The 26,645-nt window shown below is 42.8% G+C and overlaps 3 protein-coding genes and 1 long non-coding RNA gene across 4 annotated transcripts; 1 reads left to right on the top strand and 3 right to left on the bottom strand.

Moving 5' to 3' along the window:
- LOC120682197 (bifunctional L-3-cyanoalanine synthase/cysteine synthase 2, mitochondrial-like) lies at positions 1 to 5,290 on the bottom strand. The gene is made up of 10 exons (XM_039963993.1): positions 4,964 to 5,290; positions 4,482 to 4,591; positions 2,429 to 2,486; positions 1,692 to 1,955; positions 1,340 to 1,477; positions 1,171 to 1,222; positions 1,001 to 1,080; positions 850 to 909; positions 386 to 466; positions 1 to 296 (listed from the first exon to the last, which is right to left on the bottom strand). The coding sequence occupies exons 1-10, from the start codon at positions 5,141 to 5,143 to the stop codon at positions 198 to 200; spliced, it is 1,122 nt and encodes a 373-aa protein (XP_039819927.1). The 5' UTR covers positions 5,144 to 5,290; the 3' UTR covers positions 1 to 197.
- Positions 5,291 to 17,908: 12,618 nt separating this feature from the next.
- LOC120683466 lies at positions 17,909 to 19,506 on the bottom strand. The gene is made up of 2 exons (XM_039965541.1): positions 18,434 to 19,506; positions 17,909 to 18,321 (listed from the first exon to the last, which is right to left on the bottom strand). The coding sequence occupies exon 1, from the start codon at positions 19,242 to 19,244 to the stop codon at positions 18,444 to 18,446; it is 801 nt and encodes a 266-aa protein (XP_039821475.1). The 5' UTR covers positions 19,245 to 19,506; the 3' UTR covers positions 17,909 to 18,321; positions 18,434 to 18,443.
- Positions 19,465 to 20,897, bottom strand: LOC120680979. The gene is made up of 2 exons (XM_039962542.1): positions 20,834 to 20,897; positions 19,465 to 20,420 (listed from the first exon to the last, which is right to left on the bottom strand). Exons 1-2 carry the CDS (start codon positions 20,895 to 20,897, stop codon positions 19,465 to 19,467), a joined length of 1,020 nt encoding a protein of 339 aa, XP_039818476.1.
- Positions 20,898 to 21,161: 264 nt separating this feature from the next.
- LOC120680438 lies at positions 21,162 to 26,257 on the top strand. The gene is made up of 6 exons (XR_005677670.1): positions 21,162 to 22,022; positions 22,143 to 22,214; positions 22,597 to 22,680; positions 24,549 to 24,654; positions 24,751 to 24,792; positions 24,903 to 26,257. It is a non-coding gene; the product is annotated as an uncharacterized LOC120680438 (long non-coding RNA).
- Positions 26,258 to 26,645: the final 388 nt, after the last annotated feature.

Genomic DNA, 26,645 nt, shown 5'->3' with positions numbered 1-26,645 from the left:
TGTCTAGAGATTAAATTTGCTTTTTTCAACATTTTAATTGTTATTTTTGTTTTTTCCCACAAGGTCCACAGATGACAAACTGAAGGTACAACTTTGATGAGAGGAATTGAAATACAACTTGAAGTTGCAACATGGTTGCTAGGATATTCATTATGCACCGATTATCCAGTCCTCTGTTTGATTTACCATATACTAGATTAGTCTACTGGCACTGGTTCCATGGCTTCAGCCTCCTTTCTCAACTCATCAAACAGTGCAGATGACAAGTACCGCTCCCCAAGGCTTGGAAGAACAGTCTGTACCAATGTTTACTTGTCAGTATTCTGAAATTTCTTCATGTTAATATTTAAGGCAATGTAAAAAAGATTAGACATGTGTGACATACCACAATGAGTTTTCCTTTGTTTTCCGGTTTCTTTGCTAGTTCAAGAGCAGCAACAGTGTTTGCTCCTGATGATATCCCAACCTGCAAATATTTAACAAGTTCAGCATCCATTAAACAATATACATCTTTCTTTATTCTAAAATTTGTTCATAATGCAGAATCCATGTTCTGCTGTACAGCCTCCAAAACTGTACCCCCCGAATCGGGTTCAACTAATCTGTTAAATACTTAAATCCCCAAGTTGGGTTCAATTAATATATTAACTCTTAATCTTGAGAACTTTGTGTTGTTTTTTCTTTTTCTTAGAAACTAGAGTAAGTACTGCTGTATTGATTATTGGTAGTATACCGTTTAAGCACATTTTTATTAAGAAGAGAAGAATTATAACCTAGTGAGTGTAGTCATCGGGGAGTGATGAGAGGCCGCGAAAGATAGAAAACCTAATGTTTTTTTGTGTCACTTACCAAAAGACCCTCCTTAACTGCTAATTCTCGAGCCATCTTAACAGCATCCTCACTTTTCACCTGTCATTCACCCAATTCACATAGGATTACATAATTTTGTAGTATTTATGACTGAACAAAAGAGCATCAATGTCAAATTGTTTCAGCATACCTCAAGAACCTTTTCCATTACATCCATATCCAAAATATCTGGCTTGAAGCCTACTCCATTTCCAGTGATGAGGTGTGGTCCTGCAATTAGGTTCCGTAATCAATATTAACAGAAATGGAAAAGATACACAATGTGAAAAAGTGATTCCTTTACAGAATGTCATAGCTCACCTGGCTTTCCACCATTCAGAACATTTGCTTCAGCGGGTTCAACTCCATAGATCTGCAAGTTTCCATGTACACACCATCAATTTACAGCATAGCTGAATACAAGTTTCAGAGAAAACAACACATGAACAACATATAATATTTTTTTTTTCAGTCTGTTCTATGATAGTACCTTTGCGTTTGGGTTCTTCTCCTTGAGGTACTTCCCGACACCTGTGACAGTGCCACCACTCCCGATCCCCATGACAAAAATATCAACCTGTCCAAGTGTGTCCTCCCATATTTCTGGACCAGTTGTCTCATAATGTATCTGCCAAATTAGTCAGTAACTGAACTCAGGAGAAACATCATCCACAGGATAGTGCCTCTACAAAGTGAGACTCATGGGGCAAATTAAGGCAGTGTTTTGGTCATATAGCAGTCTTGTTCCTAGATAAACTAGCTCTAACTCGTTTGGTAGCCAATAGACACCAGTATCGCGCTCAGAAACTAAGCTTTGTCAAATAACAAGAAAGGGAGCGTACCTTGACATTAGCAGGATTCTGAAACTGTTGAAGCATGTATGCACTTGGATGTTTCTCATAAAGCTCTGTTGCTTTTCTCACTGTTCCACCCATCCCTTTTGTTGGGTCGGTAAGGACCAGATTTGCACCAAAGGCCCTCATGGTCACCCTCCTTTCAAGACTGGTGTATGATGGCATTGTAAGAATGAGTTCATACCCTTTTAGGGCAGCCATGAAAGCCAAGCCAATGCCCATGTTCCCAGATGTGGGCTCGATCAGTGTCGTCTGTCAAGATGTGATTTAGGATTAGTCATAAATCCAGATGAAGGTGTAATTTACCAAACAGGCACACTGAAAGATTTGCTAGCATTGTTAAGGTTCATGGAGTACAAATATTTTCTTCCTAGAACTAATTTCATTCCATTGAAATGTCATTTCAATGTGCCATCAAGTTAATGCTTTACTAGAGGAAAAAAATGAAGTTCTAAATTGAGTTTTTCTCTGGTCAAATTTGTTGTTTCCTCTGATCTATTGGGGACAAATTAATTTTCCAAATAATCAGTGTTTTAAAGGCGACGCCTAGGCATCCAGGTGGACCCAGCTCGCCTTTGGGCAACAGCCACGCCTTGTCGCCTAGGCGCCACCTTGGCGTCTAGGCGTACCCAGCTCGCCTTGGGTCGCTTTGTCGCCTTTAAAACACTGCATATAATTTTAACTAAAACCGTTCTATAATGGGTAGTAGAACAGTGACTACTGACCTTTCCTGGTGTGATCAACCCCTTCTTTTCAGCATCTTCCAACATTGAAATTGCTGGCCTGCATCACAGCACACCCAAAAAGGATACCGAGATCAGTCTAATTCCACAAGCAAATTTCACTCTGATGAATTATATTAATCATGGATTCATGTTGTTTATGTGTTTATGTATAGACATCTATACCGACATCAAATGGTTTTGCTCTTATCACATGACTGCAAATTTGTGATGATGAATAAACATACAAATATAGGAACCACAGCAGTTAGGTATGGATGATATGCTACAATTAGGCCAACATGACTGTGGAAAGTTTGTTTCTCATGAAATATGACACCAGGTAAAAGGGACGATACAGCAGGTACTAGAAGTACAAAATCGTTTTTTTAGGTGTGTGTGTGGGGGGGGGGGGGGGGCGTTTAACATATTAGCATTTCAGTGATTTTTTCCCCGTAATTCTGTTGTATACTTGCATTCACCTGATTTGTGTCCATCACAATTATTCACTACTATCACTTAACCGGATGTATCAGAATAATGACAACTCCTAAAATTTTCTATCAGTTATATACGCAAATCATATCCTTTTGATTTTTTTGCATTCACATGATTCTCAAATCATCACAATTTAAGATGATGGTTTATTTATGCAGGCACTACTCTTGGATGCTGTCGTTAGTGTTATAACTCCAGCCATATATCAGTCCCCATCATACTCCAGTGGACAGTGGTCCCCATTAAATCCAAAAAAATCACCATCCCTCATTATTGCATACTTCCAATCCATCCTTCATTATTCCTCATACACCACACGTTGGATCATCTTTTTATCCCTTCATCCATGCCATTCGCATTTGCGGTGAATAACTCTACATCAGGCCTCAGTATACTTGATGACAGGAAGTTGCATCTGTCTCAATCACTAATTCAGTTAAATATGCAGAACAACATTTACCCTTGAAACTCAATTAGGTTACTGTTGAGGTTAAACAGAGCGTCAGAATGGGGTGCGAAATTTTTCGGTTGGCTTGCCAGAAAACTGTATAAAAGTTCATAGCCGTGTGCCGATTCAGACTAATGAAGGCTAGTAGCTTACAGAGTGGGGTTTGCTAGTGAATCTGGACTTTTGAGGACCCCTCTACATATTAAAGAGGCCTATTTCTCCACTTAGGGACAGAGAAGATTTGAGGTCCCTTATTTGAAGGAGAGGACTCTCCATTTAATCTTAAAACGAGCACCCTCCAACTTTTTTAATAGAAAGTCTAATCCCACCAGATTTTCAGAAAAAAGAATTGTCAGATTTACCTTAAAAATAATTTGAGTGCTCTGGTGCTTAGGAAGTAACATTTTTTGATCCATGCCATTATTACGAAAAGAAACTTTTACACTTCGTGAAAGTTCAGAAGAAAATAACATTGTAGTATAAAAAGTAACTTTCTGGTTCCTGACGGGAAGTAATTTGTCAATAGTATACATAATACGAAGTAACTTGTGACTAATTTATATAGCAGAGGAAGTTAGATTTGTTTTTGAAAAAAAAGTAACTTCTCCCCTTTGAGCAAAATATGCTCATGTGGGATCTTATTTTGAAGCTTTTCTTCAAACAAACATTATGAGATTGATATATGTATGTGCTCATCATGGTTCACATGCAACATATGGATGGTGGGGATAGATAGGGGGCTTTCTAGCTATTGTTATCGGAAGAGCCCTCGCCTGGTAGCGTTTGATATTTGTGGAAAGCAACAATCCAGCCTTTTGTGTCTGTTTTGGATAGTGGAGAAGGAGAACCAACCAAAGAGGCTTTCCAGGATATTGCTGTCATCAGTATCGTGACACCAGCGACTAAAAATGGGTCCCCCTCAACATGCATATATATGTCTGCCCCACATGATGCTGACAATGTCGTACGTATCGAGACCAGAAACAAATAGTAGATAACTGATGACTATGGGCGTTGATAAATTGTCTCTTGAGTGGAGAATGAATCAGTGGGTGCAAACTGATTGCTAATGGTGGCACGGTGGCACCTGATAGACTGAAAATGAGTCACCTGTCTTTGACGCTGAAGGACGGCTGCAGGAACTCGAGCTTGGCCGCGATCCGGGCGCCGCATCCCTCGGTGACCTTGTTCAGGTAGACCATCGGTGTCCTCCCAATCAGCTGGAACGAGTTATGGAACAATTAATAAAGTTGCTACTTGCTAGGGATCATCTCGGTGACCTCTGCGCCCATTATGTGTTTGTTGTCAAGTAAGAAAGAACAAGGACGAATCCTCGTCTGAATAAGCATGTTCTTAATTCTGTACACAGAGGTAAAGATGAAGCATAAATATAGAGTTGTGCATTTAGCTCTCAACAAACACATAACGGGCACGGGTAAAGACCTGCTGGCCTGCGAGTTCATCCATCCCAATCCCATCATTTTCTTTTCACAGACAAGCAAGAATGATATGTATATATATATAAACCAGCAGCATCAATCGCAGATACGAGTCGTGGAAGGAGAGCAAAATGATGAAGAAGAGAGAGTCACCTGGGACGCGGAGTCCCTGATCTTGAGCCCGGGCAGGACGCCCGGATCCGCGGCGACCGCTTGCAGCTGCTGCGTGGAGAAGAGCGACGACGAACCCGCCAGCGAGATGGGAGCTGCAGCTACTGCTCCCTGGTGGAGGAGCGACCTCCTCCGCATGAGCCTCACCAGCATCCTCTCCATTCTCGACGCCCTCTGGCCAAGCTAGCAAGCTACCTAGCTCTCGCTCACTGTGTGTCGCGCAGCGTGGATGATGATGCAGGAGTGGCCACGAGTGGAGGAGGCCAGTGTGCCTTAGGCGCGGCTAAAATAGCAGCCGAGAGCAGGCTCTGGTTGGTGGTTGGTGAGGACAGGGGAGGGGAGCACGTTCATTCGTTGCTGTGCAGGGAGCCGAGGGGGCGTCGTACGCAATTGCTGACAGCCAAATCAAGACAATTCTGGCTTTTCTTTGGCTTTGTTTGGTACCCGTCTCTTCCTTGCGACCCAAAAAATAACATTGGTGTGGGGGAGAGAGAGAGAGAGAGAGAGAGAGAGAGAGAGAGAGAGAGAGAGAGAGAGAGAGAGAGAGAGAGAGAGAGAGATGGGAGATCTCGAGGGCTGCTCTGCAGGTGCCATCTCGGTCATGAGCAGATGCAGTGCACCACGAGCACGAGGAGATGAGCCGCCGGTGCAAGCAAAGGCGGATCTCGAGGGCTGCTCTGCAGGTGCCATCTCGGTCATGAGCAGATGCAGTGCACCATGAGCACGAGGAGATGAGCCGCCGGTGCAAGCAAAGGCGGATCTCGAGGGCTGCTCTGCAGGTGCCATCTCGGTCATGAGCAGATGCAGTGCGCCACGAGCACGAGGAGATGAGCCGCCGGTGCAAGCAAAGGCGGATCGGAGAGCTGTACCGGCAAGTGGCAAAGCGATGTTGCCTATTCCCAAGGTGTTCCGATCCAGCTCAGATGTTGGTAGGATGCTTCCTGGGAGGGTCTTGCAAACAGTAGCTTACTTAGTTCTGATAATCTGAAGCTAAATGTATAAAATATTTCTTTTAATGATTTTACTGTTTGGGTAAAAAATCTTAACTGTAGAAAATATACACAAGAAACACAAATATAATGAGGCCATTTTTCCGTCATAATACTCGTTACATTGCATTATAGGTTGTATGATGGATCAAAAATAATTTTCAGAAGAGTGTGTGATATACACGGTCCGGTGCATGTGGGCTGGTCCATGAAGATATATGTGCCACACCTAATTATTGGATACTCTATCCGTTCTAAATTATAAGTCATTCCAAAAATTTTGGAGAGTCAAAGTTTTTCAAGTTTGACCAAATTTATATGACAAGATAATAATATTTATGATACCAATTAAGTATCATTAGATTCTTTGTTAGCTATATTTTCATAGGGCACCTATTTGATGTCATAAATCTTTATATTTCTCTTTATAATTTTGGTCAAACTTTGAGATGGTTTGACTCTCTGAGATTCTTGGAATGACTTATAATTTGGAACGGAGGGAGTAGTTATTATTCTCGCGGTGCACCTAGACATATTTATTTTATATACTTTTTTAAAAAAATAAGAAGCCCAATTTTTTAGACTTTTCAACCCATCTTGAAGGGTAGGTGGATCTTGAAAATAGGAATGATCTCCTTTAAGTCGTACATACAACTTTCATCAAACATGGTTTCCCACATAATTCTATAGGGATATATGACATCGAGTATGGAATTCCATTTACTCACTTCATATGAGTATCCATTTCCCTCCTTTTTCCACTAGGTAAAAGATTCTACATATTCACATGACTAAGTCCTTAGGTTTTCAAAACAATGATGGTACCAAAACAGACACAATCACACAATACGATAGGTTTAGGTTTTCCTACTCTTATATTCACACACTTTGGCCCCTGTTTTATAATTATGGCGAGCTATATATAGAAATCATAAGTTCAGCTTCAACAACAGAAAAATTTATATTTTAGATGTTCCATCAAGGTATAATAGTATCAGTTTGTCCTGAAAAACATTTGGTAATCAAATCCCACAAGAAAAGATAGAGCTATAAATGTACTTCGAATCTTGCTACTAGAAATAAGGATGTTGTTATTTCCTCAGTCCTAGAATATACTCCCTCCATTTTTATTTACATGGTTTGTCCTAAGTCAAATTTGTCAAACATTGATCAAGGCAATAGAAAAATATAGCAACAACTATACTACCCAACATATGCACTGTCAACATATATTTCATTGTGGATTTAATGAAACAAATTTTGTATTGTAAATATTATTTTGTTTCTATAAATTTGGTCAAAGTTGACCAAGTTTGACTTAGGACAACCCTAATATGATATGTAAATAAAAACAGAGAGAGTACTTTGGACTTGATAGATTAGGAGGAGGCATTAAAGACTAATTTGACCTTCATTAACATAACCATTTACAGAAAACAGATGACTTCGGAACGCCTTGTGGGCATATGTGCCTACCATGTTTGTTTGCATGTATCTTATCTCGGGTAGCTAGCGTTGCTACCGGATTTTGTACTGAACACCAGTTGCAACCCACACCAAAACTCAAAAAGAGTTATCCTAGGGAAATTTCAAGTGCTGCTAGCTATATTATAAGATAGACAGCGTGTATGTAAACGAAGTACTTGTTTCTTTCCTCTCATGGGTGATATCTGCATCAACTGCAATTTAATAAGAAGGTTGTATGAGAAGAAGTTGTTTTCCTCTTCTTTTTAACACATCAACGCCCTCAGGCTAACAGGATATTTTTGGTGCTGATGACACAATTGTTCAGGACTACATATGTGTGAATCTCCCTATGCCCCAAATTGAATTCGTTGAAGTGGGAGTACCCAGTCATGTTAAAGAATCCCCCACATATGTATTAATGTTCATGTTAGTCTTATCCAAGCATTATTGTCAATTGTCATAGGCTTCCACTATCAGCTTGGCTCCATAATTTGCTTACTGCCTGACCCCACATGGTGGAATACACATATATAGTACTTGTCTTACATACACTGTTTTGTTATCACTTCATATACATGATTGACCCAAGTTTGAAAAAAATAAATACATATGATCTTTATATTATACAATTATGTTACACCATGTTTCTCTCTCGATCGTGCGAGTAATAGCTACGAACACGATTCCTCACAGAACTTAGCACTTGAATGCATCATGGACATTCGAATAGCAAAATCTCAAATCTCTAGCAGCAGAATGTTGTATTTGTACTATATACTGAAAGAGACAGCTTTGTGCGTTGATTTGGTGCCAGTCCGTCCTTTTCAAGGAAATTGTATAACAAAAGGGTAAATGAATGCGATCTCGCAGTGTGCAGCGTTGCAGAAAGATGGAAAATTGCAAATGCAAGTGAAGTTAGTCAATAAAGTTGTTGCTATATTTTTCTATAGAGTTAGTCAAATTTAACTTAGGACAAACCTAATACGACATGTAAATAAAAACGGAGAGAGTATCATTGACCGCATTAGTGGCAGTGCTAGCACAACTCTTTTGCTATGCATGGAGTCTTTACGTCACGTCAGTAATGGGTCCATTATACAAACAGATACTCTAGGGATGGAGTACTTATTTTGTAATTGTACAGCCCTTTTCTCTATGGATATGATGTTTAAATATATGTCCTGATAGTATGGCATTCATGAGAGACAAAGTCTCCTCTTCTAGACCACTTGTGATATTTATTTGTAAAAGCAGTCATGTTTTGCAATCTGTGGACACAACAATCATTTTAGCACTGTTGCATGTTGGGACTTGGGAGTGGCTACTATATTTATAGCTATACTGTTTTCAAGATGTACGTTAGAGGCCTTGTACTGATCTAACCCGCACCATATCTCCTGCAAATTTGTAGCCATTCATCATCTGGTCATATGCCCTGGGTGGCCCATGCTCCTATGATTGAGAGGTAGCAGTAGCAAATCATGCATGGCGACGTGTTTTAAATGAAAGATGCTAAGCAAAGATAGCGCTAATGTTGCCGGGAGACAAGTGCATCAAGCCAAAAGATAGTGCCTTCCTCAGACAACGAATCTTGGTGATCAGGATCTCCATGGCAATTTGTGGCGAAGTTTTATAGGCACCCTCCATTCCATAATGCAAGTATTTTCATTTTTGTTCCAAGTCAAAGTTCTAACTTTTTCTATAGTAAAACTTCTACCTTTTTATTAATTTTATTAAAATATACCATCCACGTCAAATTAGTTCATTAATTAAGTCCACTATGAAATTATCTTTATAATGTATTTATTTAGTATTATAGATGTTAATATATTTTATACAAACTTATTTAAGAGCATCTCCAAGAGTTTGGCAAATCGAGTTGACATCTTTGATTTTTGGCAAAAATATTAAAAATACTCCTCCAACAGTTTGGCAAAAGACTTGGTAATTTTTGGCAACTTGGGAAAAACCAGCTTCCAGCGCGTAAATATACGCGCGCGGCGCGCGGTTGACATAGTGGTTTCTAGTCAGGTGGGAGGGTGAAAAAAGAAATAAATAACAGAGAAGGGTTCCTGACTTAAGTTTTCAAGAGGTGGAAGGGCATAAATATAATTTTGTTTCTCTCTCAGGGTTCCTGATGTAAGTTAGATCTGGATTTGACAGGTGAATTATACCAAACTGTTGGAGATAATCTCTTTTTTTACTTGGCATATCTTTTTAGAAGTTGGCAAAACACAAGATATGCTAAGTAAAATATGACAAACTCTTGGAGATGCTCTAAGTTATACGAAACTAAGCATCTCAAATTTTAAACCAGAGAAGTCGATCATGGGACAAAACGACATGGTAAAGCATGTTACACTTATGGGTGTAAAATGTCTGCTTTTGATCACTCAACTAATCAAATTCCAACATATCATTCCTTTAAGGTTGGCCTCAAATATGCTAAAAACCTTGGAGAATGTCTAGTTTTCACAGCAAAATCAGCTTCCAAATGAGATGCGCATCAATCTTTGAAATTGGCACGAGCAAAGGCGTATGATTATTGGAGTCCACAATAAAAAGATATGGCAAGAAGAGTTGAAGAGCAAATTCAAACTTTGTTCCTTCATTTACTATTTTCTTCAAGAAGTTTCTTTTGACATGACTACTTTGTCGAACTTAAAACCAAATGTTTGGTTTCATGATACGAGCCCTTCAAACATGAGAAGCCTTTACCTAGCTCCATGTGTCCTCGTCTCATGAAAGATCTCTTTTCTTGAAATTGGATGCATCCTGCATATTGATTGTTGAGAATCTCATACCAAAGATTCTCCCCGACAGAAATCTCATCTTAAAGCTAGCATCAAAATCAATAGGTTTAAGATATTTAGATTAGTCTAGCTTAAGAGGCGCATTTGTCGGACCGGCTACCATGCTGCTTTTTCGTTCTCCAAATACTTTTAAAAAAGTTAATGTACTGCAGAAGAGGACTAGCTTCTCTCAGTTTTTCCCTATGTAGAAGGATCAACTTATATATAGGTATGAATTTTACTATAGCCATGCAGAGGACAGCAGGAGAAACTGTCGGTCTAGCAATGTCAAAGCAATGACAAAATAGTAGAGGTACCGTGGCATGGAGCTAACGCAGCTGCTGTACACTTATACTACCTCTGTTCCAAATTATAGATAGTTTGACTTTTTGACATCAAGTTTAACTACTCGTCCTATTTAAAAAAATTATGCAAATATAGTCAAATTAAAGTAATTCTTGACGAACTTGTATTGATAAAACAAGTCATAACAAAATAAGTAATATTTTGCATAAATTTTTGAATAAAACGAGCGGTCAAATTTAAATTAAAAAAGTTAAATGACCCATAATTTAAAATGGAGGAAGTACTATACTGTGGCAAAAAAAAGATTTCCATTTGCCCTTTGCCAGGTAGCAGCCCTGCGCGCTTTAATTTGTTGACTACTCCTAGCTAGATAGGTTTGCATCATTAGCAGTAACCGGTCGCCGGTGGCCATAGCGGCGGCGGCAGCCTCGTGGTGTTTCGAACGCGACCAACCACGAACGCCCATCCTGCATGCACTGCCTCGGTGTCACCCGCCAGCAAGTAAGGTGGGGTGCCATTGGGCCCATGCGGCGTCAGCCCATGTGGATTGACAAAAGGGGAATTGCCGAATTGGTGTATCCCTCCATTCCCCCTTAGCTCGTTCCTATGCCTCTCAGCAAGATTTGCCTTGTTTGCGAAACCAGCGGTGCAAAGATACTATGTGCTCAAATTCCAACCAGGATTGCAGAAACAAAAATAACAGATTGTGTCAAAATAAATGTGAAGGACCAAACAGGCGATTAGAGAGCCTTAAAAAAATTTAACTGATCTGAGAGAACCACAACTGTCTCAAATACAATTCGACACATATCTTTTCAAACCGTCAAGATGACATAAGCCAATCAGTGAAGAACTCACCCTAGAAATGATTAGGAAAAACATCACCTAACCACTTAACCATCAAGGTGACAACCTCGACACAAAGTGGAGGCTAATGTAAAGCGCTTCACTCGAGCAAAACTATCACCAAAACTTCATTTAACCAAGCATATGATGGTTCAACAATAATTAGCAAAGCTTAAAACTAATTAAACTGAAACAAAGCTTAACCAAAAGGCCGATCAAGAATTTCACTAGGACTAAAACTAACACTTCCAATAAGCAAATGAGCCTATGGCTTGGTGGTGCTAGCACGCTCGGGTGGAGCACTACCCATTCACGTTTGACTCCCGTAGGGAGCGAACACTGGTGTTGCACCGGGGATTTCTCCCAAGGGGTACCGGGCTGAGTTGGTGGGCGTGGGTGTGAGTGGGTGAGTGTGTGTTGTCACACCCTGAAATTTTCAAATTTCAAGATGTGACTAAAAGAAAATAATAAAGCAACAATTTTCTCATAGTTTTAAAATTTTGCAACATTTTCTTTTGTTCGCAGGGAATTTAGAGGAAATAAATAAAGCTTGTTTGAATTTCTAAAAAAAATAAAATGAAGTTGTTTGTGTGATGCTTTCAAGCCTCCTTGCTTTGTTTTAATGTTTGAAGTTCAATTTGAATTCAAATCTTTGAGTTTGAATTTGAATTGAACCTGTTTGTTTGGTTTTGAGAAAAAAAAAGAGAAAACGTTTTCAGCCCAGCAGGCCCACTCTTTCCCCCTCCCCCATTTTTTTTCCTTCCCAGCCGGCCCAGCTCCACCTTCCCGGCCCATACGGCAGCCCGGCCTGTTTCGCCTCCCTCTCTCCTCCTTTCACTGCCGCGTGGGACCCGACCTTCAGCTCCATCCCCTTCCCCGTGCTCGGATCGGACTCCCGGCCGAGTCCTGCCCCGCCCCGACGTCCGCGCTTGGGCCCGCACTCCAGGGTGCCCCGCCGTCTCTATAAGTAGCGCCGCCTGCGCCCTTGGCCCGCACCAAGCCGCAGCCGCCGTTCTCGCCCCGCAAGAAACCCTAACCGCGCTGCCTTGTGGAGCTCTCGGAGCCCGCCGCCGCGACGCCGTTCCACTGCTTCCCGTCGACGAGTTCGCCGCCCAGTAGCTTCACGTCGAGGTTTTGAAGCTCGCCAACCCGTTCTTCCTCGCGCTCTCGCTTTTCTCCCCATGGTTTTGCTCGCCGGCGTTGCCGCTCCGCCGCTCGCCGCCGTGAGCTCTGTCCGCGCTCCAATACCCCGTGCGGATGCCTTAATCGAGTTCGCCGTGGCGTACTCGTACTCCCCGTCCAAGTACCGAGCCAAATCGAGCCCGGGGCGTCTAGAACGCCTACTCCGGTGAGCCCCCGGCCAAGCGCCGCCGTTCGCCGGACCTCTGCACCCCGGTTGTCGCCCCCTTTAGCCCCAGCCCTTGGATTTAGATCCAACGGTCTAGATCCGTTTCGACCCAAGTCAATCCCAATCTTACCGGTCAACCAATGAAGATTTTCAAATAAGCCCCTCCATTTTATGGAAATCAACCCTCCGTCCAAGTTAGTTCAAAAGTATTTCTAAAACAGCCCTTTGTTTTATGTTTTAGACCCTGACCTTTTCCAAAATAGAACCCACAGTCCTACTTAGGTGTTTTTACGTGCTAGCCCTTGAAGTCTATGGTTAATTAGGTTTTAGCCCCTGGTTTCTTCAGATCTAGCCCCTGGAAGTTCAAAACTCTCACAAACAAGTCCCTGGTGCCTTGTTTTAGCCATATCTTCCATGTTGTAACTCCGTTTTCATCGATTCTCGCGCTCACGTGATCCTTGCAACGTGTGCAATAGCTTTATAACCTTGTTATCCTCTGTGAGCACAGTTTGCTGTGTCTTACAAATCTTTCCCGCTAGTCTTCAACTCTATAGTTAATTGCGACTAGATCCCTAAAGCACCGTTTAACCCATAGAATCGCCGTTTTAGCTCCGTTTTCCGCATTTCTTGCGCTCTCATAACCGTAGCAGCGAGCCCTATCCTTTAGTGCGTTCTTTTAAAGCTTTTATCTTGTTTGGTGTATTGTTCTTAGTTGTATCTTTTTGTTTGCTTTGTATGGTTGCTCGTTGATTGCTCCGAGTAGAAGGATCGCTGTTTGAAGATTGAAGATCAAGAGTTCCAAGTGAGCAAAAGCTGAAGAGCAGTAAGAGTAGCTTTTCGTTGGAGAAAGTCAAGTGACCCTAACCATACTTCTATCTATGCTTTATTTACAAGAATATTTGATTTAATTGGAACATGGAGAACCACCCAAGAAAACAGTACAACCACAATACTAATGGGCTCTGGTCTTGGCTAAGTAATTAGATGAACTATATGTTGTGTTGGGGTTGTTCCGCTTGGTGGTTATGAGTTTGTGTTGTGGAGCGGGTGAAGGAAGCTGTGTCTTCTGAGGGACCGCACGGCAGGGACCAACACATACATATAGGGATTCTTTGTAAAGGCCTCGTAGCGTCCCTATGCAATCACACCTCGGAAGTGTGGTATTGTGCCTAGCTAGCACATTGCGTGGTTGGGTTTAAAGTTCTTCGGAACTTTTACGCGAATTGTGGTGAAAGTGTACAACCTCTGCAAAGTTAAAACTAACCGGTTAGCCGTGCTCACGGTCAAGAGCGGCTTGGACCCTCACATGATTAATAAACTTAAAGATGGATTTAAATCATTTTCTGGTTATTTCTTGTGGCCTTGCTGAGTACCAACCATAAGAGTACTCACCCTTGCTTACTGCTGCTCAGAAGGAGAAAGTTGTGGTGAAGTCTTTTGAAGATGTTGCTGAGTTCTATGAGTATGCAACCCCCAGTCGATTGTCTGTGAAGTTTGAAGTCATCGTTTCCAGGATAAGCTATATAACTCTGATAATCTTTTAATTATTGTTTTTACGTGATACTATTACTGATTATTCACTTATAATGTCTCTATATGTATGAAACTTGATCCTGGCATACATATAGCTATGCATTCGGTTTTGTCCTTAAAACCGGGTGTGACATGTGTGCGTGTGTCAGACTGGTAGTCACGTTTCTAGACTTCTTGGCAGCCTATTTTTATTCGAGTGTGCGGTCGGCGTGAGTCACCAGTTAAGTTCTTACATGATTCTCCAGTGCTCCTGGATGCTATAAAAAAATAAACCTTAACTAAGCATGTAAAGATTAACAACAAGAAATAAATAGATATTGATTAAACAATGAAAACAAAATAGACTACTCTTCACATTCATAAACAAGTGACAAACTGCTGTCTTGAAACTGAGAAGAAATATGCCAAGCTGCTCACCTACGGATGATCCTCACGGGCCACCTGATGGCTGCCCGTTGCTCGCTGCTTGGACCTGGCGCTGGCCTGCCACTGGCACCAGGCGATGGCCTGCTGGCAGCCCCGCCTGGCCGCACTGGCCTGCAGGCCGCGCGCTGCGTGCTAGGCCGCTTGCTGCTGCAGCCTATGGGCGGTGCGTCCCCGAACCGGCCCGCTGGCCGTGGCGTGCGCTGCGTGCCTGAGCGCCCCGCCAGCACAGCGCCGCACTGGGCCACGCTCGCCTGTGCGACCTCGGGCCGTGTGCCCTTGGCGAGCCGAGAGTGAGGAAGTAAGATTTTAAACCAAAAATTCTGTCTCAAAACACAATTGTTTCAAATAAAATTTTAGCAATAGTTTCGCAACCACAAGACCTAATAGATTTAAGAAAAAGATTAAGAAAAGATCAAGTAATCATCACGGATCAAGATAAAAACTGAACACCTTGTGAAAGAGTTCCTTTTGAGATAAATTCAAAATTCGGACCGAATTCGCGAGAGATTTGAGGAGGGATCAAGCCAATCCTAGCAACAAAACCCCTTACAAAATTTCTCGAATTTGCACTCAAATCGCGACGAACAAAAATCACCTGAAAATAGCAGAAAAAAACGCTTGGGTTGATAAAAAGATACCAAATTAATCTTTGCATCTTCGAGAAGATTGACAAAAAAAATACGAAAGTGATCTTTGGATTACTTCAAGAGGTTCAGTTACAAACCACTCCTAACATCATCCATAATTTAGATGGCAAAAATCTCAAACTAAGAGAATGAATACAAACAGAAATACAATGGATATGATGATCCATATACAAATCTGTGTATGGGAGACAAACTACGAGACTCAATAACTATAGTTGCAGGTTCGAATGTGAGCATGGCTACTGGAACATGGACAGCACGCAATTGTCTGCTCCTGGCCTTCTTTCTGTAGCTCATGCGCCTTCGTCACATTGAAGCTCCAGGTTTAGCACCTCCGCAGTGGTATTCTGAGAGAGTGTGCAACAATGTGTATCTACATATCCTATACAGATGATACCCACTAAAATCATTAATTTATTTTGGACTTGCTCTCCTCTCTTAAATGACAATGCAGTGCTCCTGCAAATTTCTTAAAAAGATAAAGTCATTAACTTTATTTCTCTCAACATGCAAGTTGTCCACGTCATATTAGAACCTATTATATATCAAACACCACGTCACCATCCACTAGGACCATCTATTTATATTTTGCACCGATTTTCTGTGATTGTTTCCATACAATCACCTTAGTGTTTCTACTTTCAAATTTTAGCTTAAAATTTTATTTAAGAAATTTCGTAGCAACGCGCAAGGTATCACACAGTTACTCAGATGTCGACTTGTGCATGAAACCGACAGAATGGAGAGGGAAACCTTAGCAGAGCCATATCGTCATCGCTGCCGAGCCAACGCAGCGAATGGCACGGTAGAAGGGCGTGCTCTCCTTCAGCCCTGTACCCGCAGCATTGGTGGAGGCGTGCTTCACTTGAGGAGTTACGTGAGGTTTCTAGAGGAACGGTGGAGAGGTTGCAATCGACGATTGAGATGTTGTTGCTGATGGATCCAACTATGGACGAAAATAGGCTATGTGGACAAATAAGGTGTCAGATCCTATGGAGCAGATTTCGATCGTTAGAGATGACCCGTGACTCAATTTACTCGCAAGTTTCCTAGATAAATACAATATATCATAAATGTTATAACTCGAGTAGCCTACCTGTTTCCCACAAGAATCACATAATATTAACCGTCAAGGCAAGTTAGCTGAAGGTTTCCAGTGAGCTCATACATTGGTAGTGAAGTGAGCTTTAGGTAAAGTATAATTCTTGGCTATTGAGCTATGGAATAAAGACGGAACATACTTTTTCTTTTGAAAAAGGAAGTCGCAAGGAATGAACTTTTGGTTGAAATAACCGGATGGAAGGAACTTTTTCTCAGAAAAACATTACGAGCTGGAAGGATCTGTTTTCCAGGTAACTAGAATAACTCGTTAGCGTGCTCTCTGAAAAGGGCTTTGCTACGGTACACCGAAGTAACTGTGGACCGTTGATCTAATGCAATATTACCTCTTAGGTGGTAATAGTTTTAATATTTTCAAATCAGAAAATAGAGAGTTAGAACTAACTTGCATGTAGATTAGTTGAGATCTTAGATTTATGTTTTTTCCACATGATGAGGTGCCCGCCATAGGAATTAGTTGAGATCTCATATTTGTTTCTTAACGTGAAAAAAAGCAAACGTGAGGTGTGTGTGGTTACTTTGAAAAAAAAACATGTTCGTGACAATAACATGTAAACGTGACAAACTTGAACAAAAAAAATATTTTTAGATCCATATCATGGAAGGTGCCTATATAACTTTTGTAGCATGATAGGTGCGTATATGTATCATGATATAATCTAGTGGTAGGACTTGGTCTAACGTGACATGCCTGTAACAAATGATATGAAAAAAAGAGAAATGTATGTGTTAGATCTAGGCGTTTATTTTCTCTAGTGTGACAAATACATGTGCACATGTTATTATTATTTTTGTGTGAGAGGTTCTATGCATTTTAACTGTGTACAGAATTTTTTTTTCTAAATTCACTAATATTGCTACATTTTTTCCATACAGGTACATGCATGATTTAGTTAAACGGTCTGCATGCATGATTAGATAACGAGATTTAGCGCGTAGTTCCATGATTTTCGGATCTGCATGCATGCATGCAAGATAATTAAGGACATATACATTTTTTATTTTTAAGATGGATTTAATTCTTGAAAATTCAGTGGCTCAGATTTATTTGAACTCTTACCTCTTAAGAGGTAAATGGAGTACCGTAGCATCGCCCCTCTGAAAAACAAACAGAATAGGCACTGTTAAGCCTCTGCCATTTTTTTTTTCTCTCGCTTCTTGCATGCGTCGACGCTCCTGTCCAATAATAACACGTACGCCATGACCAGACCACCTCTCTTCTGTGAAAAATATATTACTCAAGCATTAATCATTCCACACCTGCAATCTCTAGTTGATCATTCGAGCATTAATTAGCGTGACCCAACAACTGTGTCTAGCTCTCAACGAAAACAGAGGGACCGATTTTATACAGTCACGTTGTAATAACAAATAATGTTCTCCAGTTCTGACATTTGAACACACACACCTTGTTGTATATTAAAAAAAAAGACAATAATTGATTCACACAGACGTAAATCACACCACAAAATGTAGCCAGCAGCCAGCTTCATTGATTATTACAAACTTTGTCAGCAGGAATGTTTTTCACGCAATCAACATTGTTACACTCATCATGGGGTTTTAGGGGCCGGGACAGATAAACACAACACAGCCCCACCATCTTATTTCAAAGCAAGCAAGCAAGCGCACACACATAGCCATGCAAGGCCAAACAGATGGTATGTTTGTCTCAACAGAGACGCACACGGATCAACATACCATGGAGCACACAAACACACTGAATTGGGCAGATGCAGGCAGCATCAGAAACCACCAATTGTTTATTCTTGAGAAAACAACCCAAGACCTGGGAAGCAAACGACAGAAGAAAGCAGTGCCAACCGGTATATATCCCCTCTTCTTAGCTTGATCCCCCACACGAAATCTATGCATCAGGTTAAAATACACAAGTGACTAGTGGAACCTTATTAAATGAAACTAGTAACGAGAAAAACATTAACAAATTAGGAAGTGATGTTATGCATATGTGCACATACCTGCAATGGATTACTGGACGAGCGAGGCCGGATCATCACCGGAGAACGGTGTGGTCCTCAGCAGTCGCTTCTTGTAATACGCGGGGTGGTGCGGCGCGAAGAGGGATGTGTGGTGACCGACGTCCAGCCCGTCCCACTGGAGGTTGTCCCACCAGTCCTTCTCGCAGTCCACGGCGACAAGGGGTCCATCTCGACGGCGGCGGTCAGTGGCCGGGAGGCGCCTCAAGCCCCAGCAGCCCCTGAGACGGACAGTCTCGAGCTGGGGGGCAAACATTTTGGCCTCGCATATCTGCTGCAGGCTGGAGAGATCATGCAGATACCAGTGCTTGAGCCTTGGGAATTCCAGCATGCCATTTGGATACCTCGTAGCTATTCGCTTTTGAAACTCTGCCTCCACGGGGAAGACCTGCTTGAGATCACTGCACCGGACTATGTTGAGGGTTTCCAGGCTGGACAAGGTACCGAACCATGACAATGGGAGGACAAATTGGAGCCTGGGGCACATGCTCAGATGTATGGCCCGCAGTCTTGCAAAGGATACATCGTCTATGGCCTCAACTATCGTTCCTCTGCTCCAAATAGAATGGGCCATCAAGAGATCAGCCGCCGAAAAGGTCTCCAGTTGATCAAAGTAGTACTCAATATCATAGTTAGTATGGAAGACAGTGTCCAAATTTGGGCATCTCTCAACACGGCAGCACTTTAGAGCACGGTAATTAATTCCCCGCCTTCTTGTGGACGTAGTTTGCTCCGGGATAACAGGGGCGATGGAAGAATTGTCATGCAGGTACAGCGACTGGACGTTGTTCATCACGAAGCACAAAGCCCTTATGCCCTGATCACTCACAACATCAGTGTTGATCGTTCCCTGACCGATCTCAATGTGTAGGTCTTGTGGCTCAAATTGCAGCGCAGTACCATCATCAATTTCAGGAGCTATCTCTTTAATGCTAACGTCATTGTAGGTGCGGCATGTCGTGGAGATTACTGGCTTGTGTAGAGCTGGCGACCCAACTACCTGGCCAGTGCGATCAAAATGGCTGCCATCGTCTCCCTGCTGTTGCTCTTTCCATCGTCCCCCTGCTGTTGCTCTTTCCATCGTCCTTGCTAGTACCAGACAGGTAGAGACTCAGCTTAACTGGGGCAGTGCTGCAATAGAACTCTTCACGGATTGTAAGCACCAACGACTGAAAGAACCTCATGTCCGCGATACAAACACGTGCCTGGCAATACTGCTCTTGCTCTTTGCATACCAAAGAATCATGTGGTGTTTCTCTCAAGTCTACTTCTTGTCGAGTATCAATGTGTAGCAACCTCAGTTGTCGCATCCCTTTTTCTGGCCAAACAATTGCACGGAGTCGCTCACATCCCATCAACAAGATTTTTTGAAGATTTTGGACTTGGACCACCTTGCTTAGGTCTACAGTTTTTACTGCAGTGCGTGAGAGGTCCAACTCCTCAAGGTTTGGCAGGGATCCAAGCAATCTGAAGCCCACCAGTTTTGCACAACCGGCCAAGATGATACGTGATATTTTAGCTGTATTGCTGTTACCATCCCCCCCTGCTCCTGCATCTAAGCTGAATGACTCAAGTGATGGAGGTAGTCCTTCAAGACCAACATGCTCCAACCCAGCACAACCATCTAGGATCAGAGTTTTTAGTCCAGTTGCCCCACACAAGCTTGGCAAAACTTGTATAGCATTGTTTCCAGATAGGTCAAGAAGCTCCAGCTTCACCATATCCATGAATTCGTCTCTTTTCCCTGTCTCCCAAGAGCTTGTAGGCTCGATTACACGAAGCTTGCGAAGGTTCTGTAGTTGTCTCCATGCAAGGTTGCTGCACCAAAACCTTCCCTTCTTTATATGAACCTCCCTAATGTTTACAGCCATTTGCTCCATTATATCTTGTGATAGATCCAATTCCCAATCTGTATGGCTTATATCCAGCACGCATAGGCTCTGGAAAAATTCCAATCGAAGTAAATGGCCTTGTGTGCAGTTCTTCCGGTATCCTCAAGTAAGGGATTATTCTCTCTACCGCCCCCTTGACATTATACACACCTAGCTGCATTGTATATTTTGACACAAATTAATTCCTTGAGGTCACTCTAAATCCCATAAACGTGGCAACTAGTAATTACTAGCAGGTTGGATATACATGCCTCCTAGTGAGTAGAGAGAGAGAGGGAAATAAGAGCCATGATATACACGTGAAGGTTACGTATGAAGCTACTATCCAGCAAGCCTAATCGGAGCAAGCCTAATCGGGTGGTAGGTACTCTCCCACAAAACGCCGGATTTGGGGGGGGGGGGGGGGGGGGGGGCGGCGGCAACCCCTGGACGCGCTCTGGTCGGGGTGGAGTTAGGGAAGAAAAGGGAGGGTGGGGGAGAAGATGCCGACGCGGGCCCAGAACATTGGCCTTGTCGTGCCAGCCCGCCTGGCGCGACAGGGAGGGCCACATCATCGCCGACGCGGCGCAGCGCTGGCTCGGGCCGCCAGCGTGGCCACCCTGTCGCGCGTGGCCTCCCTGTCGCGCCACATGCACTGGCGCGACAGAGGCTATCTGTCGCGCCGGGGCAAGTGGCACGACCAAACGGGCAACTCCCTGCAAATAAAACCCAATACGAGTTGAAATTAAAATAATATTAAAAAAGGTTAAAAATAAAAAAAATTCTTGGTGGTGCGATCCCGCCCGCGCGCCTGCTCCGTCGTCTTTGCCCTGAGCCGCCACCTCCGCGTCTCGCCCCTCCGCCGACGCCCCCAACCTCGATACCGACCGCGTTGCAACCGTCGCCCGCCCAGGCCTCCGCGTCGCCCCGCCGGACGTGCCTCGAGTCCAGCGCACCGCCGGTCCCCTTCCCCGACCGCCGCTGGCTGCCTTCCTCAACCTCCGTCCCGACGCGCCCGCCCCCCGACCGCCCAGGCTTTCCGTGACACCCTGTCGGAGGTGCACCGAGTCCGACGCGCCACTACCCCATCTCACGGCACACCGCCGGCCGCCTTCCCCGTCTACCGCCGGCCCCCTTCCCCTTCTCCGACCGCTGCTGGCCCTCTTCCCCTTCTCCTTCCCCGACCGCTGGCCCCCTTCCCCGACGCATCGCCGATCCGAGGTAGCATGCCTGATCCAAATTCATCCACCCCTGCACAGTGCTGCCCCTGCCTCGTCCTCTCCCCCATCGCCGATTGAGGCCACGCACCCGCGCCCCCACGCCTTGCAGATAACGTTTGCAAGTTCCACGCTGGGCCGGCCACAGAGAACGACATTCGCGCCGCCGTCGTGGACATCTCCGGGATGAGAAAGGCGATACGCTGGTGAGCAGGACTCTGTCATGATTGCTGCCTAAACATGTGTATCTGCTTGCTTCTGCTGGTGTGAAATTTGCAGGTTGCTACCACGCGCGCTCGCCTTCCACCATGCCTCTTCCTTTCCTCATCTGGTCCGTCCCGCGCTCTCTGCTGTCTCTGGTGTGGCGCAAAGAGAACCAGATCAGGCGTGCAGTAGGTGGCAGCGGCGATATGGACCTGGAGAAGGCTGGGCACCGCCTCCAGGGCGTGGAGATCTCGGACGGCTCGACGTGCAGCACTTCAGGTTCGTGTAGTCTCTTGCCTGACTTGCGTTGTTAATTCCTGGACACCAACCTTCGATCTGTGAGCCGCTCGAAGGTTGAAAAATTGATCTCTAATCTACGTGTGCTGCTTGCTTGTTCAGTGGATGCTTCTGCATCTAAGTAGGAAGAGGTGAAAAAGAAACGCCTGCCTGGTGGTAAATTCAAGAAAAAAGGTTGGTTCCCTCACACAGTTCTTAGAATTCACCTCACAATTGAGCCATGATGGTTATTGGCCTGCTAAATCTACTGTTAAACGTTAGTTTGAAGTTCAATCAGATGGGCTCCATCCCTCTAAGTTACGTTAATACCACCAGAATTAGGTCACTACTCGATGGTGTGTTGCTGTGATGGGTGATGACCAATGGAAAACCTAAACATGCTAATTTTTATGCAGTAGGCTTTATCATTCTCAAGTGAAAAGCCAATTTGTTGGCTCACCAGCAAATTCAACGTTGAATGATTGATAATTGATTTATTTATGTATTTTCTTCTTGTTAGTGTGAAATTTATCACTAGGTTTTTGGCTTACCAGCAAATTCCTAATCTATTTGTCAGGTCTCATTTTGTAGATCAATCGATCAGAAAGCAACAGCCCAATGATTTACTACATTTGGAGGCTTAACAATTCTGCTTTACATGGTCAGTCACTTATCATTCTTTTTTAATAAAAAAAGTTTGCTTAAAATGGCAAGTGTATGGCATTTGCAACACTTGGCAAGGTTTAAGAAAGCACATCAAAAGCAAATATTGGAGGATCTATTATTGTAAGTTATTCCCTACTTAGCATATTTGCCTGCATCTGTCTAGGTGGATCCAGCTAATTTAACCAGGCAAGATCTTGGTTGTTTGCTGCCATATGTATGTGACAAATATACTAAGTTTCTACAACAACAACAACAACATAGCCTTTTTTCCCAAGCAAGATGGGGTAGGCTAGAGATGAAACCCGAAAGAAATAAGTTTAAGGTTCAGGCACATTGATAGCTAGTCTCCAATCGCTCCTATCCAAAGCTATCTCTTTAGAGATATTCCAATCCTTAAGGTCTCTCTTAACCAACTCATCCCAAGTCAGTTTAGGTCTACCTCTACCCCTCTTTACATTATCGACCCGCTCAAGAACCCCACTACGCACCGGCGCCTCAGGAGGCCTTCGTTGGACATGTCCAAACCATCTTAGCCGATGTTGGGTAAGTTTCTTCTCAATTGGTGCCACCCCGACCCTATCCCGAATAATTTCGTTCCGGACTCTATCCCTCCTTGTGTGCCCGCAAAACCACCGCAAACTCCGCCTATGTTGATTGGAAGACTCTCTCTCTCCTGAGTCGTCTCGGCATAGCCGGTCCCAAGCCTGGGTAAAGGAGGAGGGTTGCGTTAGGTTTTGGCAAACCAGCATAAAAAATAGCCACTCTAATGGATTTGAAACCCACAAGAAACTCGTTGGGGCGTAACCCTCTTAGCGACGCGCTACATCGGAACCCGGGTGTGGTGATCAATGGGCAAATATACTAAGTTTCTCTAAATTTATTTTCTAATTAGTGCAGAATTTTGGAAATTAGAACAAACAACTTGTCTACGGTAGTATGAGCTTACAAAAACTCTAATCTCATTGTGAGCTCAATAGTGTCTTGTCAGCAGCTTTTTTTATGTTCACCTGAGTTATATATGATTATGATAAATATATGGTTAGTGAAGTTCTTAGTATTCAAAGTACAAGAGTGGTTTTAAATTTTAATTCTGGAGATACATTATTAACTTGGTTGTTGATGCAGGAGGCCTATATATTTTGGTAGAAAAACTGGTAACAATTATTTCTTGTGGCAGATTATAGTCTTAGGTGCTCTGCAATTTTTTTCTTTCAGTTGCCTCCATGGGTTATGATGGTAGTATGATGTATGCATCCATATCTTATGTGCCATACAACTGGAAACATTGTTTGTTTGGCGCTCGAATTGATGTCCTCATACGATTGTGGTGATTTCTTGGTGGGTTTTTGTTGATAGTGGAAGGATATGTTTGCCTACCAATTGAGTTAATTTGTTGTCTGTGACATGCTTATTAACCAGTAAATTCATGCTTATAACAAGCAATGTCATGTTGATAGGGGAAGGATGTATTTTCTGTTTGTTAGTTTTCAATTTGTTACTCTATGCCTATACTGTTTTGAGTTCCTGAGGTGTCTAACTTGATACTCTTGACCTATACTGTTTCCATAAGTTAGTAGCTATCACAAGCCTATAGCTGAACAAAAATAATTGATGCCAGTGGCTGGGTGCAATGATCAATAATGTTGAGATTGGGTATATGGTCGTTTGATTTGCATTACAAATTAAATGTTGTCATGGCATTAGCACTTAGCAGAGGCATTGTTAAACAACCCATGATAATGGTAGGATGATATATTTAGTTAAATGTATGTGTATCACCTGTATACAGATTCTCTGGACTGCAAATATATTAATTTTCTTATTTGGTAATATATTAATTTTCTTATTTGGTCGACACACAAGGAATTCAGCCATGGAAGCTCACTGACAAGATCAAAAAGGCATTGTCAAAAAAAAGATAACAAAGGTGTTCCATTGTCCTCTGCTTTTTACACAGCTTAAACTCCTGGTACAAATATCATTATTTCGCAGCCATGGTTAAGCCGTTTTCATTATTCTGTGTATATGGTAGAAAAGCTTAATGGTTATCTCCAATTATTTCTAGATACAAAAGAGAACAGATCACAAGGTTATCAGCAACAATTGCGTAGGTTTCTGTGGTCTTTTCTACACCTCAACGCTGCTCTATTGTTTATTACACAAACATAAATCATTTGTTTATCATCGTTAATTATTGTTTAATCTTCTATGAACCAGGTTGTCTACATGAAATCGGCACAAACACTGCCAGAAAACTGCTCATTCGTCCGCGGAGGTTAGTACCGGGCGCACTTTGGCCCGGTACTAACGTGCATCTTTAGTACCGGGCCAAAGCCACAGTACCGCCTAGAGCCATTTAGTACCGGCTGGAGCCACCAGCCGGCACTAAAGTGCGCCACGACAGCCGGGCGCAACGGCTAGGTGGCCACTTAGTACCGGCTGGAGCCACCAGCCGGTACTAAATGGAGCCGAGCAAATTAGTACCGGCTGGTGGCTTCAGCCGGTACTAAATTGCAACTTCTAGTACCGGCTGGAGCCACCCAGTCGGTACTAATCTGCCCACTGTAAATCGGCTCGTCTTCTTCCTCCCCGAGCCCGAGCCAACCATTTGACCGAGTTCGGGCTTTCTTCCCATTGCGAGTTAGAGAGGTGTTGCCCCATTTTCTCAAGTTTTGTGGAGATTTCACTCATCCAAGTGCACTAAAGGTTTGCAACTTCTTCCTCTCTTATTTGATGGTATTTATTATTTGTTTCATGCTCTGTAGTTTGAGATATTTGTGATTTTTAGAAATATATAGAATGAGCACGTTTCCTATAATTTATGGATGGATTTGAGATGTATAGAACCCATTACTTGAATTTGGAGAAGGTGTATTGGATAGTTTCAATGTGGATAATTTATAGGGATTTTTTTCAATTTTTTTCAAGTGGCATGGGTGATTAGTTTGGTATTGTTATGAATTTAGTTGCATTATTTTGGCACTCTAATGATGTATTTATTCGGGCTCATATGGAAACTATCGAGAAGTTTAAAAAATGTATGTTTTGGATCATGAATATGTCGTTAACCTTGATTTTTCGTTGAAAACACTTCTATTCGGGGCTAGCATGCGGTGCGGTATATATGAGGATGCGATGAAGAAGTACGGTCTTGGTCCCAATTATGAAATCCGCACCTTTTGAGCGAGTTAAGAATGAAATTATGCGAACCAAGGCCGTACTCCTTCATCGGCTCTTATTGTACCGCACTGTGTCGTGGATGTCAATAGTAGCCCTGAATGTTAGTGTTATCACTGCAGGGTCAAGGTTGACGACATAGACATGTTTTGAAACAAACATTTTTTCTTCTCCATGGTTTTAGAGAAAGTGAGCCTGAAACAAAGCCGCAAACATTGATTGCGCATCCCTTATGGCGTGGAGCGACGTATTCGCGTTGAACTGAAGAGTGTCAAAATAATTATGGTTTACAATTTATGTTTTCATTTTAATTCTAATCATTTGTTCAGATTTTACATTTATTTGATTAATGTACTGAAATTAGTTTTGTTTCTTAATGAGACATATAATTGACATATTATTAATATTACTTATTAGAAATGCCTTTGCAACGTGATGCCTTTGAGCGTCGAGCTGCGGCTCGGGCGGCGGTACGCAATCAATTGGAGCGCACCGGTCATTCGCTTGAGTTCCACCCTGCAGAGCGTGTTGATCTTGTTAGCGGTCGTATTCGTTGTTTGATTAAGAAATCTTTTCATATATTCTCCCTTGGCAAAGAAAGCCGTAAATTTTATCGTGAATTTAATGTCGAGTTGCATGGTACTGATGATGATCGTGAGTTGATGGCTCGATATAATGCAAGACGTGAAGAGTCGGGGCTGACGGAATATTACCGTTCCGTGTCAAGACTTCGCGAGGCAGTTCACGAGGCATTGGTCCAAAGATCTCATAATGAGTAGTTTG

The sequence above is a fragment of the Panicum virgatum genome, chromosome 7N, assembly GCF_016808335.1.
Source record: "Panicum virgatum strain AP13 chromosome 7N, P.virgatum_v5, whole genome shotgun sequence".
Taxonomy (NCBI): Eukaryota; Viridiplantae; Streptophyta; class Magnoliopsida; order Poales; family Poaceae; genus Panicum; species Panicum virgatum.
The sequence above is the reverse complement of the archived record's forward strand: the minus strand, read 5'-3'. Positions and strand labels throughout refer to the sequence as shown.